This window comes from Lepidochelys kempii, chromosome 10 (genome assembly GCF_965140285.1).
Source record: "Lepidochelys kempii isolate rLepKem1 chromosome 10, rLepKem1.hap1, whole genome shotgun sequence".
Lineage (NCBI taxonomy): Eukaryota > Metazoa > Chordata > Testudines > Cheloniidae > Lepidochelys > Lepidochelys kempii.
The window spans coordinates 35,910,116-35,923,181 of record NC_136389.1 but is presented as its reverse complement, the minus strand read 5'-3'; the positions used below and the strand labels follow the sequence as shown (position 1 = coordinate 35,923,181).

The 13,066-nt window shown below is 44.8% G+C and overlaps 1 protein-coding gene across 1 annotated transcript in view; it reads right to left on the bottom strand.

Moving 5' to 3' along the window:
• RAB40C (RAB40C, member RAS oncogene family) overlaps positions 1-12,822 on the bottom strand; it is a 65,261-nt gene extending 52,439 nt beyond the window's left edge. The window contains exon 1 of the mRNA XM_073362867.2: positions 12,666-12,822. Coding sequence (XP_073218968.1) covers positions 12,666-12,819 — 154 coding nt within the window. The 5' untranslated portion in view covers positions 12,820-12,822. The remainder of the gene's footprint in view (positions 1-12,665) is intronic.
• Positions 12,823-13,066: the final 244 nt, after the last annotated feature.

Sequence of the window (13,066 nt, the reverse complement as noted above, 5' to 3'; positions counted from 1 at the left end):
ATTCTTTAGTTTCTCTCTCTGCAATCCAGCGGAGAGAACTTAAGCAGCTACAGTTTCCATTCACAGCAGAACTTTGTTCAAGGCCTCATTTAAAGATGGCAACTGCATCTGAAAATTGTGTTCTGAGCCAGAAGCAAATCTGTTCCTAAAGCTCCAAACAATTTCAGTGAACACCCAGGAAGCCAGAGAAACAGTCAAGACTCATTCTAGAATTGGGAATGGTTAGTGGATTTGGTCTTTAAAAAAAAAAAACAAAAAAAACCAAGACTGATTTTATGCACAGAAGCAACACAGGTTTTTTTCAGGATTTACAGTTCAGTTCGCCATAAAATTATACAGCTGCATTTGGTAACAGACTGAGTGAAATCAGAAAGCATCATAACAATCTGCATTGTTAGATTACAACACAGATGCAATTATAGATCTGTTCTTAGACAAATATTCAGTATAGTCAAAATAATTTCAGGGGAACACAAATATTGGTGTTTTGGGGAAAAGCTATGTTCCAAAGCCTGAAACTTTAGAGATAAAGTTTGTGTTTCTTAAAAAAAACAAAAACAACAAAACAACCTGAACGCTGGACAGCATGTAGTACTTTGGAAGTGTGGAGCACAGGCACCATGCAGAATTCATAGATGTACGCTTCAAAACCTGTGTATGGCATCAATGCCTAGTTTGGGCAACGCAGCTGATGCAAATTTCCTGGGGAATTTCAGGTAAATTGGTTAGGTCTGGAAAAGTATCAAAAACATCAGATTTACAATGGCGTTATCATAATTATGGAGAGACCAGTGTGTTCATAATGAATACAGGAAGAGATTGGGACCCTTACTCTTGGCTGCAGTTTTCCTTATAGCACCCTCTATGGCTCCCACAGTTGGAGGACTGTGACCTACCTCTACATTTGGCTTACGGGAACAGGGGTGTGAGTGCAGAAGTTTCACACATCAGTTTGCATTTCCAATTGCTGACATAGGCTACAACACTGCATACACCACTTCAAGGTATTTGACCCCCCCCAACTTGCTCTAAAATTAGAGGTACACTCCTTTGTATTCTCCTTTATGAATTCTGCAGTGTTCCAGCAATATTGCTTCATATCTGAATAGGAGAGACTTGGTTTCCAAGCAAGCTACTCTCAAGCAGAGACTACACAGTTAATTAAGACCTCCATGAGCCCTCCTTTTGATCTATAGTCAGGGCACAGCTCTGGCCTGTGAAGAGTTCAGTTCAGTTTTCTTTGGTTAAAAGAAAGAATAAAAGTGCAAGGTCTCTTTAGGGATGCAGTAGTGTCAAGGAAGGGAAAGAATGGAGAGAATTAAGATGCATGGGGGCAGGCAAAGAGAAAAAGAGCCACTCATACTTGCAATCATAGAACTACTTCCCTAACTACTTCCCTCATTTGAGAGGCTAAACATTTGTTTGGCTGTAAGTCTAGATGATTCCAGTGTTTTAAGTTTTAAAGGAACATTGTATATTTTAAAATTGTACTATGAGTTTTTAACCTAACGTTAAAAGCAACACCTAAGAGGACAGAGGCTATGGCTTCACTGCCAAAAAAGGTGTGTTTTTACAGTAAGATAATTAACATGTAAGCTATCTCATTGTAAAATCCTTGTGGAAACAAGGCTCTAATTTTTACCATGATGAAGCTATGCGAGCTCATCTGCGTATGGGAGTGTTGACCTCACCCAGCTACATCACTGTAAAAACTACCTGCGCATTGTTTCCACTGGACTTTCCAGCAAGGTAACTAATGCATATTAGTTCTCTCTAAAAAAAAAACCACCTCTTTTTGGCAGTGGAAACAGTCTAAGATGAAACAAACTTGAAAGAGAGGAAACAAAGTGCATTGCTGTTAAATAAGTCTTTGTATTTAGTCAGTTTCCCCAAGCTCCTTGGGATGCAGACTGCATATCGCTGTTTGTTCTAGACTCTTGACTAAAGGGGTCCTGATGCCAACTGGAGTCTCTGGACTCTTCTGTAAATCAAAAACTTTGTAGCTTCTCCTGTGTGTCGATCTCAAACAGCAGAAGGGAGAAAAAAAATAAAATCAACATTTTAAAAGACAGTAAAGTGGGACTGTAAAATCGCAAGTGCTGGGAGGTGATTCAAGGGCTAGTGTTAGGGTGACCAGATAGCAAATGTGAAAAATCGGGACGGGGGTGGTTGGTAATAGGTGCCTATATAAGAAAAAGCCCCAAATATCGGGACTCTCTATAAAATCAGGACATCTGGTCACTCTAGCTAGTGTAGAACCTGGAAGTATTTAACTCTTAAACTAGATTCAATTGAAGTCCCTTTAGGAATACACAGAAGTCTGAAGGGTTTGACAGAGTAACTAAACATGAACCCAGAATTGCATTGCTGCTTTCCATTTAAACATTGTCACTTGTTTAATGCATCTTTTTCAATTCTTATTTTAGTGTGCCTCCCTCCCTAAAATGGCCCAACAGCAAATATAGTGTGTCAATCTTAACAAAATCCTATCACAATAAATACCAGGTCTTATGTTGAGATGACCACCACATCACATAGTATGGATGACAAACAAATCACTTCATGATACATCTTAATGCGAACATCAGCTCCCAACATTGTAAAAAGGGTACAAGTTTAATGTCAAAATAGATCAAAATATTAGACATGGCAATAGATGCCTGTTCAGAAGTGTAAACAAAGAAATAAAGGATCTTTAAGAATCATGTATGTTTTAGCATTATATTTTAATACCTTAATTAATGGGGGGGATGATATCTGCAAAAAAGAAAAGCCTCCCACAAAACAGAACTTCACCCCAAATGCAATCACCAGACTTCAGGCACAGACCACCATTCTCTAAGGAAATTCCTTTTAGTGTATGGGGTTTCAGGTGCCCCCCGACATGCGCCAGAATATTTATAGGAAGGGAAGGGACACCAGTTCCAACGCTTTCCAAGTTAGACAGCTTCTTCCTACTCACCCAAAGCCTGGAATAGGCTAGAAGCCCAGGTGACGTAATGCTGCTGCTAAGAAAACAGATAACATACAGAAAGTTTCTGAGAAATAAGTCTGGAGGGCAGTGGAAGGTAGAAGAGAAAGAGAGAGGCACAGACTGACTTATCAGGGGAAGGAAATGCAGAAGTGAGCTGAAGGGAAGTCTGAGAGCCACACTTATTGCTACCCACAAATGTATTTCAAACTTTCTGCATGGCTACTGCAAGTACCATTACAGATGCAACAGGAAGATGCCTTCCCCCTCCCTCTGCAAAGAGTAGAACTTGAGGAAAGAGTGTCGGGAATTGCTTGGTAACAGAAGCTGACTGAGAAGGAAGACAAAGATTTTCCATAGCAAAGTGCATGTAACTTTTGTATTGAGCTTGCAGCCCTTCCACAAAGAACTGGGCAATGCTGTGTCAAGACAAAGGTTTAGCTTTTTCATCAAACAAGCACTGCTTGGTTAATAGGGATGTTGTAAGAGCAAGATAGCAAAAAACAACACACAAAAGAACACCACTTTTCCTTTTAATTATTAAATATACACCTCTAACTTCAGCTGTATAAGCTATAAATCCATAGTGATATGATGCAGGGGTCTTAATCACAGATAAACAGACATATAAAAGGAGGTGTGTTATAATCTGTGATTCATTGTATTAGCATTTCCAAGCATCCATAGAGCACTTCCCCCATCCACTGCATTATAAATCTGTTCCGTAACTCTAAAACCTACCTTCAACCAGTCCCTTCCAAAGAGGTAACCTCAGCCCAGTCCTATAATGTGCAGAGCACCCTCAAAAATCCTCAATGAGAGTTGAAGACTTTCAGGATCTTAGAAGATGTTCAGCACCTTGCATGGTCACACTCCTAATAACTTAAGTGGGAACAGGATTGCCTATAACCTCTGTTTAGAATTAGCCCCACCCAACTCACATCAAGCAGAAAATAGATCTTACAAGGAGTGCAAAATCTGAGGAACGTTTGCTCACACAAAAGAACTAAAAAAAGGAGACAAGGAAAAACTAGAGGTGCTGGAAATGGTTGGATTCAATGCTCGCTCTGATTAGATTAGAGCTCTGTTCCCCTACTGTAGTGGAGATAAACATTTCCTTGAAGGGAACAGGAGTGAGTGCTATCAGCTCAGCTATCAGGAAGGGATTACTGTAACAATTGCTCTCCGCTTGTCCTGTACTTCAAGCGATTGCAATAGAAGGAGATTCCTAGAAGCATGGCCAATGCAGCCACACTGAAGAGTTCCCGGACTATTAAATCTGCAGCCACTGGCCTGTTAGTGGGCCAGCCCAAACTGACAGCTGATGTCTATATCGATATGGAAAATACTGTTCTGTCAAGACACCATGAAACACATCCAACCGCATTCAGCCAGGAAAAAAAGATGGGGAAGCAGCAGAGAACAGGTGTCAAGACAGCTGTTCCTTCCCACTTCCCCGACATGCTGCTGATGGGTCCTTGATGCATCACTGCAATATCGTAAAGAAAAATCCACTTGGGTCCAGATTTCCAAAGGTACTTAGTTGCCCAAATTCCACTGAAAAAAATCAATCAGAATTAGGCACCTAAATACCTTTTAAAAATCTGGGCCTTGGACGTACAAGTCTGCCCAAGCAATGCAACAGCATCTACGCCTAGAGAACTGGTGCTGGTCAGAGAAGAGGGCACTATATCTTGACTGCCCCATTCCAAGATTTTAGTAAACACTGGGTGTAAGTCAGACAGATGCTTCCTGTGCACCCCAAAAGGGGAAGGTTAGACTAACCGCATGCTGACAAGAAAAAAAGGAGACAAAGGCCTTCTTCTGAAAGAGTTAGCAGTCCACGCAGAAATCTTAAACAATTTAACTTGTCTGCTAATATTTCTCAAGTCAAACAGTGGCAGAGCAGCACTTCCACTCACTGTAGGACTCTGCTCCAGGAAGACCTCATGGGAGTGGGGTGGGGGGGCAACACATACAATGGGAGGAGAAGGATGCTGCCTCTCTCTCGTGGATCTCAGAAGCTTGGCAGGAATAGGCGTGTGGAGAAGAGGATGAAGCTCTTCGGTCCTTACTGTAAGGAGACAATCTTTCCCTCCTTTCCACTCCTGCATGCACTGATTGCAAGAAGGATATGTCTTTTGGCTAGGGACCTATAGGATAACTTGAGGATTGCTACATAAACCATCAAAATATGCAGCTAATGCACTGAGTGATGACAAGGTGGAAGGATACCGGGGTACTGTAGGTAAGATTATGTTTGTTTAGAGGATATTTTAAAGGAGGATTTGAAGCAGAGGGTGAAAGCCCATACGACTTAGTAAAGAGGGTAGTTCCAAGAGTAGGGAATTACATGGAGACGGGTCAGAGAAGGGGACAAAGGGAGCACTGAGGGATAGCTCAGTGGTTTGAGCATTGGCCTGTTAAACTCAGGGTTGAGAGTTCAATCCTTGAGGGGCCCATTTAGGGTTCTGGGGCAGAAATTGGGGATTGGACTAGATGACCTCCTGAGGTCCCTTCCAACCCTGATATTCTGCGATTCTATGTGACTTGGGCAGAAGACAAGATCTGCTCTGGAGAACAACCTGAATGGATTACTGCTGATTAAATGAGAGGAAACTTTAATTGAAGAACGTATGGGGTTAAAGATAGTGTGGTGGAATCTGCAGGTATTGGGGGAAACCTCATATCACAGTGAAGTGCCCTACCCCCTCCTGGGGATTCACCAGCACATCCATCTATTCTCCATAGCAACAGTTCTCAACCAGGGGTCCAGGGCCCCCTGGGGGGCCACAAGCAGGTTTCAGTGGATCTGCCAAGCAGAGCCCGTGTTAGACTCATTGGGGCCCACAGCAGAAAGCCAAAGCCCTACTGCATGGGACTGAAGCCCAGGGCCCCAAGCCCCACTACTCAGGATTGAAGCCAAAGCCTGAGTTGCTCTGCCTGCCACCCCGTAAGGCCAGCCCTGGCTTCCATATGCAGAAAAAGAGTCGTTATGGCACAGCTGGGCCGTGGACTTTTTAATAGCATGGGGGGGGGGGGGGAGAGGCTCAGAAAGAAAAAGAACCCCTGCTCTACAGCATTACTACTTGCCTGCCCTCTTACCCAGAGAAAGCACATTAGAGTAACACTGACCTAGATTCTTGCACCTAGTGAAGTCAAAGTTCCAGCCAGTAGCATCCGTGTCCACCCTGTGCTGAGTTTTATTATTTCTGTAACTGGCAAGTCCGCCGCTATATCCTGCTTCTCTTCGTACCCTAGTCCTGGCCAGCAGCGTACACAGTTGTATAGAACTATGACCAGACCCTACATTGGATACCTCAAAAAGAGTGGAGAACATAGCATGAAATGGAAACAGGGAAATCTCATTTTAAGTCCCCTTAACTTGTTTAGTTGAGTTTTACTAGAAAATTACTGAAACTGGAAAGCCCACAGAGAGAAGGAAAGAGAAGAGGGGTATCAAAAATAGCACACCCCCTAAGCTCAATTAAATCTCTCTTTTTTATTAAGTCTAATCATTTAGGACTGAACAGTTTCTCAGAGCAATGGAGCCCGTGAACAACTATATTGTGGAAGGTCAGAATCTGACTCTAGTTTATTTTAGTTTTTTCCACATACCCCCACCTTTGGCCATTTTATAACGAAGACCCTGCTGGAAAGCTCACTACAGCCCTCTGAATAAACGTGAGATGCCATATGGGGTTCTAGAGCACGTAGAAACGGTGCTTCTCTCTGTACTGTAAGGGTTATTATATCTAGCAGACACCTCTTTCCCGAAACCTGCTCAAACTGATGCTCAACACTCTGATCCAGTAGGAAAAGAAAGCTTCTTATCCCATTCCAGTCCAAACCCATCTGTGTAGGAAAGGATAAGTCAGGTACAGAGTAGAACAGGTTCCCTATGGGGGCTAGCAGCAGGGACAAGGAGGACCCTTTTCCAAGGGAGTGTGCAAAATGTTTTGAAGCACGTGCCCACCAGGAAAGCATGCTGCAGACAGGTCCTCACCAGCATTAAGACAAACTATTTCCTGTGGATGCTGATCACCTGCTCACATGGCAGCACTGTCACTTGTGCACACTATCAAGTAATCCAAAGAGAAATTAACAAGACTCATCTGGTTGTGACACAGCACATAACAGATCAGTCTTCTCAGCCAAAGGAACAGGCTGGACAAGATTATTTAAGTGCAAGCACATGAGCAGCTTGAATTTCAGTAAGAGGTTTGATTTGTGACACAGCATTATCTAAATGACATGCATTCCTGCAAGGAACAAGCATCTTCCCAGCTGAACAGATCTGCCTTTCACACCCTGGCTCAGGGCTATACACACACACTGCATCCACTTGCCCAGACGCCTGACAGCTCTGAACAGCCAAGAAATGCAATCGGGGCATTTCTGCTGTGCTTTAGTACTCCTGGCTACTGCAACATTTGTGGGGAGGACAAGGACAAGACAACTATGTGATTCGATTAATGCAAACAACTTAATTAGTTTTAAGAGGGGGCTGGACAAATTTATAAATGCACTGTATGACAAGTTGCTTGTGATGATAGGGGCAGGACTCAACAGCCATGGGACTCATTTCCAGTTAGTTTTATGTTCCTAAACCAGTGGTCCTCAAACTGTGGGCACGCCACCTTAGGGAGGCACGGAGGAACGTTCAGTGGGGTGTACAGCAGGGCCCAGGGCAGCCCCCATGGGGAGCAGGAAGGGAATGCCATCCAGCCCAGCTCTGGCCCTGGCCCAGCTTTGTCCTCATTCCCTTTCCACCCCCAGACCAGCTTTGCCTTTAGCCCCAGCTCTTCCCCCATCTTCAGCCCTGCCTTCAGCCCGAGCTCCTCTGCTGAGCCAACTGTGCAGGAATGGAGGGGGACGTGAACAGATTCCATTACTGCTAAGGGGGATACAACAGGAAAAGTTTGGGCTCCACTGTCCTAAATACTCTGCCTCAGGGTGGCAGCCAGTCATCTGCAGGGGTCAGGAAGGGATCTTCCCCCACCAATGTCTTCTAGGTTTTTGTTTAATCTCTTGACTTGGAAGCATCAGGGATGATCATAGCAGAAGATGGGACATTGGACAGTGAGGGTCAGGACTCAGAGAATATGCTCAGCACCACCTCAATCTGTCAGGATCTAACTGATCACCATATGTGGTGTCAGGAAGGAATTTGCCCTCAGGTCAGACTGGCAGGGACGATGGCCTTCCTCTGCAGCATGTGGGTATGGGTCGCTTGCCAGGATCATCTGGGTATCTCACTTATTCATTTCCCTGCCACTATAGGGGCTTCAGGCATTGGTGCACCCCGGTTCCTCCTGTTCTCTTCCTGTGGTACAGAACAGTCTAGTCTCCTGTGGGCTGTAATACTTTGGTCTCATTGTGGCTTTGGCTTTCATGTGCGGCAACTGGGATCCTGTGCTATACAGGAGGTCAGACTAGATGATCTCATGGCCCCTTCTGACCTCAAACTCTATGAAGTGACAGATGTTCAGGGCACACATCAGTCACGCAGGACAAGGCACACGGCTTTGCTTTTAGTCTAGCTAGTCTATCTGCAACACAGGCTGCTAAGCAGGGCTCAGAGTGCAGGTGCCATGCTAGCCTCTCTCTGCCCAAGGTAGCAGGAGCAGAAGGCAGAGAGGAAAAAGCATGTGTAGCCTCGAGGGAAAGGGTAGGCTTTGTACCCCTCTTCGCAGGTTCCTCTAGCTGAAAGGAAACAGGTAGGCTCCCAGGGCGTCCTGCTTCTGCAATAGGAGGAAGGCAGCCTGTAATCGTGGGGTGGGGTATAAATCAGGGAGAACAGGAGGAAAGACCACACACTCCCTCCATACCTCCCAGCATTTCAAGTGGCTAAAGTGGGACTGCCCACAGGGGGTGAGAGACCCGGGGAGAGGGTGTTGCGGAGTAAGCCCACCTTGCACTGGCAACTCCTGTCCTGTGAGGCTGGCTGGGCTCAGTTTCCCACTCCATAACCTCACCCTAGGGGGTCAGGCGAAACTGGAGTGGCACTGTGTCCCCACGCACCAGGTCGCAAAGCCAGAGGCAGGGAGTTGAGCCGAGCCAGCCCCTCAGGACAGGAGCCACTTCAACTGGGATAATGAGTTGGGGGGGGGGGGGGAGAAAGGGTGTAAAAACAGTTCAGCCCCTTGAAACCTGGGACTGTTTAGACGTATGCCCTCCCCAGTCTGCATTGGGCTTTCTTTGCCCAAACATTCCAGGGAGGTGATTGCTTCAGAACCTTTGTATCCAAACGGCCCATCCTGGAAGGAAAGCCTTTCAGTTTGGACCAGACCAAGCAGCCTGTCAGAATGCAGTCCACACCCACAGAAGAGGAGCTCTATGAACTCATCCTCACTTAAAGTATTTCCTTTATGAAATCAGCCCTCCAGTAAATACACCCAAGGAACAGGCCAGGGCCCTAGGAATGTAACTGCCCCACAGGAAGCAGGGGGTGCCGCAAACATCAGGGACACCATCAGCCTTTACATTCCTGGTGGCTGACGTCAATTATTAACTGAAGATGAACGGCATAGGGAACACCAGGGGAAGCTTCCACATCACTGTGCCTCAGCCCTGATTTCAAGCTGCCACCTTCTAGGCCCGGCAAGGCTGTTCAGTAGCCCTGGCTCCTGCAGTTGTAGACTGCTCAAGGGTGTGTGTCAGTGCCAATGCACAGCAGTAACCTGCCATGGGGCCACCTGTCCAGAGCTAGAGTCAGATCCACCAATTCATTTCACAGAGACCAGCCTCCAGAGTTTAACAACTATGTCACTGCATACATGCTTCCAGGAAGGATGCAGTCCATTCTACATATCAAAGGCCCTTTAGCTGCTGCACATAAACAGGAATTGCAGCTTCTGAGGTTCTCTCTCTCTTATGGTCTGCATAGTCAGCTGCAATGAAAGCAGACCCCCCCCCCCCCACTCAGTTGGGCCCCATGTCAAGTCACTCCTATAGACTGCCAAGAACTCTCCTGGTGCAGGCCTTTGCTCAAGTCAGATAGGGTAAGGGCAAGGACAAACCAAAGCTCAGCTGCATAGAAGGCCCTGGTCCTAGGCCACAAAAAGGAATGATCAGCTCTAGAATTTTTTTTTTTTTTTTTTTTTAAGTTTCTCTCTCAATATTTGAGTGTCTTCCCCACCTTCCTCCCCACAGGTTTTCCCATCCCACCTCAGAGTCCTGCATCATGGTAGCCATCCTTGGCAAAGGATGTGGAACTGCCTGTTGCTCCTTGCTCAGGAACAGTAGCCACCAGGAAGGCCACTCCCCACCAGAGGTTAAGCACATGGGCACTGCAGAACTCCCCCCAGGACCCAGCTGGGGCTAGGAGAAATGAGTTGTTGCGCTAACCACAAGGCCAGCCCATCAAAGCTTATTCCTTTTTCTCAGATAATGGTAAGTTCTGTTTTCTGGACAATTAAAATGAAAAACGGATGGCACAATATGAACATCTGCTTATAGGAAAAAGAGCATGTGTACAGAAATTGCTAGGTTTTACACAAGAGCCTCTGCATAATGTTTCAGTTTGGTGGGTTTTGGACAGTATTAGAAATGTGTCTCGAGTTTATGACAGATGGTTTGAGGGGCTGGTAATGGAATATGCAGTGTTTCACCTGCAGATCATTGGTTTGAATCTGGACCAGTACTGGCCAAACTGGATTGCTCTTCAGGGGGCATATATGGAGTATTTAGTGATCTCAGCCAAGTTCTCAATGGACAAGCACTACCACCACAAACATACAAAATTAACCTTAGCTGCCAGTTTCAGGAGAGAAGCCCTGAACGCACATGGAAGCTTAACTTCCTTTACAGCTAGAGATGGTCCCTGCCTGGTCACAGTTGAGGCATGTTGGCAGGGTTTTGTGGGTGCACCCTAGCTGCTATGGAGCCAGAGGAATTTGATTGCCAGGACTGTTAAGATTGTCTAGGAGTGAAATTCACTCAAATTGCAAGGCTATCCAATCCTATTAGTCACAGGGTATGTAATTTACCAAGATGAACCATTAAGCAGTGTAAATACCAAAAATGCAATAGCATTGAGTAAGACTCAAAATATGACAGTAAAATTAGCTTCACAAAAACGGGTTCAAGAGCACACAGAAAGCAGCCATGGGAAATTTTAAAGCTATTAGAGGTATTTTGAGTTTTCTTTAAAATAAAGAGACTTGTAGTATTTTCTGGGGTACACAGTTCAGAGTGCAGGAGGCACAGCCCATATTGATAGATTCCTGATATATTGGTTTCTTTCATATATTTACTGTAATGGTTATAATGTAAAAATCAGGCCAAGTTACTAGTTCTTTTCCTACATTACTGGCTTCCAATTGATTTGAATTGCCTTATCAAATAAAAGATTTTTAATTACATTTTTCAGACCTTAGAAGCACCTGTTGAAATTATTCCTGCTGTATTTTTCATTTGTTTGTCAGTCAACACTAGGTGCAAAGTACACCAGTTCTCGATGACACAGCACTCTCACTTAAAGCTGGGTGTGGAGCCCTTTTTGCAGGTACCCAGTACCTCACAGAAGCAACCCTTAATATATGAATGCTAGCGCTCATGTCAAGTCTTGTCTACAGCCTCTTAATTTGCTACTATAAGTCTAGATCTCACAGCTATCCTGCCCTCTCCAAGCCATCTATCTGCTGCACAGGTTTTGCATGTACTCGTACAGCAACTCTTATAAAGACTATGCATAAACTGTCAGGAGTCAAGCTGTGCCGCTCCTCCAAATTCTGAATTCAATCTGTCTCACCGCAAATGTTAACAAGCACCTGATTCTCTCAGACTCCTGTCTGCAGATTAAACTGCAAGTGCCAACTACTACAGCCCCCAGGCTGGTCCTGGAGAAGATACAGAGTTCCGGGATCTGAATTAGATTGCTTCTGTCAAGGCTTGGAGCCACAATTTTCACTGAAAATGGCGAGAACTATGACAGATTGCAAGTCACCACAGGACCTACACCCTGCCAGGCAGCATTACATTATACCTACTGCGAGGGGATGCAGGAGAGAGAGCAGCACCACTCCTTGGCTCTTAATTATAGTCTTGTGACACTATAGTTAATGGTCTGTCAGGATTTCCATTATAAACCTTGATTTTGCAGGAGGTAGAGAGAGTAAACTTAGGCTCCTGAGTACCCAAGTAGCAACTCACCAAAAGCTTTAGATATGAGCTAATCTCATAGTTCTTTTGGTACAAGTGCCTGAGTACTAACTGTGAGTATAGTTTAGTGCCTGTACTAACCCTCCAACAATGCTCCAAAATAAAATTTTTTTTTTTATTAAAACGATGTACAAGAAGTGCCATGTTTGTGAACAGTCCTTCTTGCACATCTAACGAACGTGTCAGATAACAGGACACATGTTTCTGATCATTTCTCCATTATGACACTGGGAGGCAGATTTTTATGATTTTAAGGAACAAAGTCACAACACCTTTGCATTAGCACCAAAGAAAGTCCCATGAAGCTGAACTGATAAGCCACCAAGCCAAACTGTAGCAAAGTACAACGCAAAACATGGGACACATCCATTGAGCATCATGTACTGTACAATTCCTTTCCTCAATAAGTCAGTTTGTAAGAAAAACTCAGTAACAATTAGAAAAAAGGTTTATCAATAGCTTCTTTATAATTATGGCTGCCGTTTTACCGGGTACAGCATCCTCCCACCACCCCTTCCAAAATCCTTACCATTGCTATAGGCGTAAGGGGATTCAGATGCTCCATCTTGAAGGCTCTCCAGGATTTCTCCTTTCCCAACATCACTGTCTCCTACCAACAGGAACTTGAGCAGATAATCATAGCTCTTCACAGGGCTTCCCTGGGTTCCCATTCTCCCTCTCATTAGTGAAGAGGCACAATCCGCATACTAAACATGTAGCCAGACTGAAAAGAGCACTAATGCCAGCTTCCTCACTTTTAGAGAGGCTCTTAGGAGCACAGGTTTTTGTCTCCCCCTTCAAAGGGGGGCAGGAAGGCTAAGGAAGAATGAGTCAACCTCAGAATGAACCTTTCATCCTTTCCACCTTATGTCTGGTCTTCTGTACCAAGATATGCTGGGAGCCTGAAAGAAAAGAAAAGAGGGTCCTCAT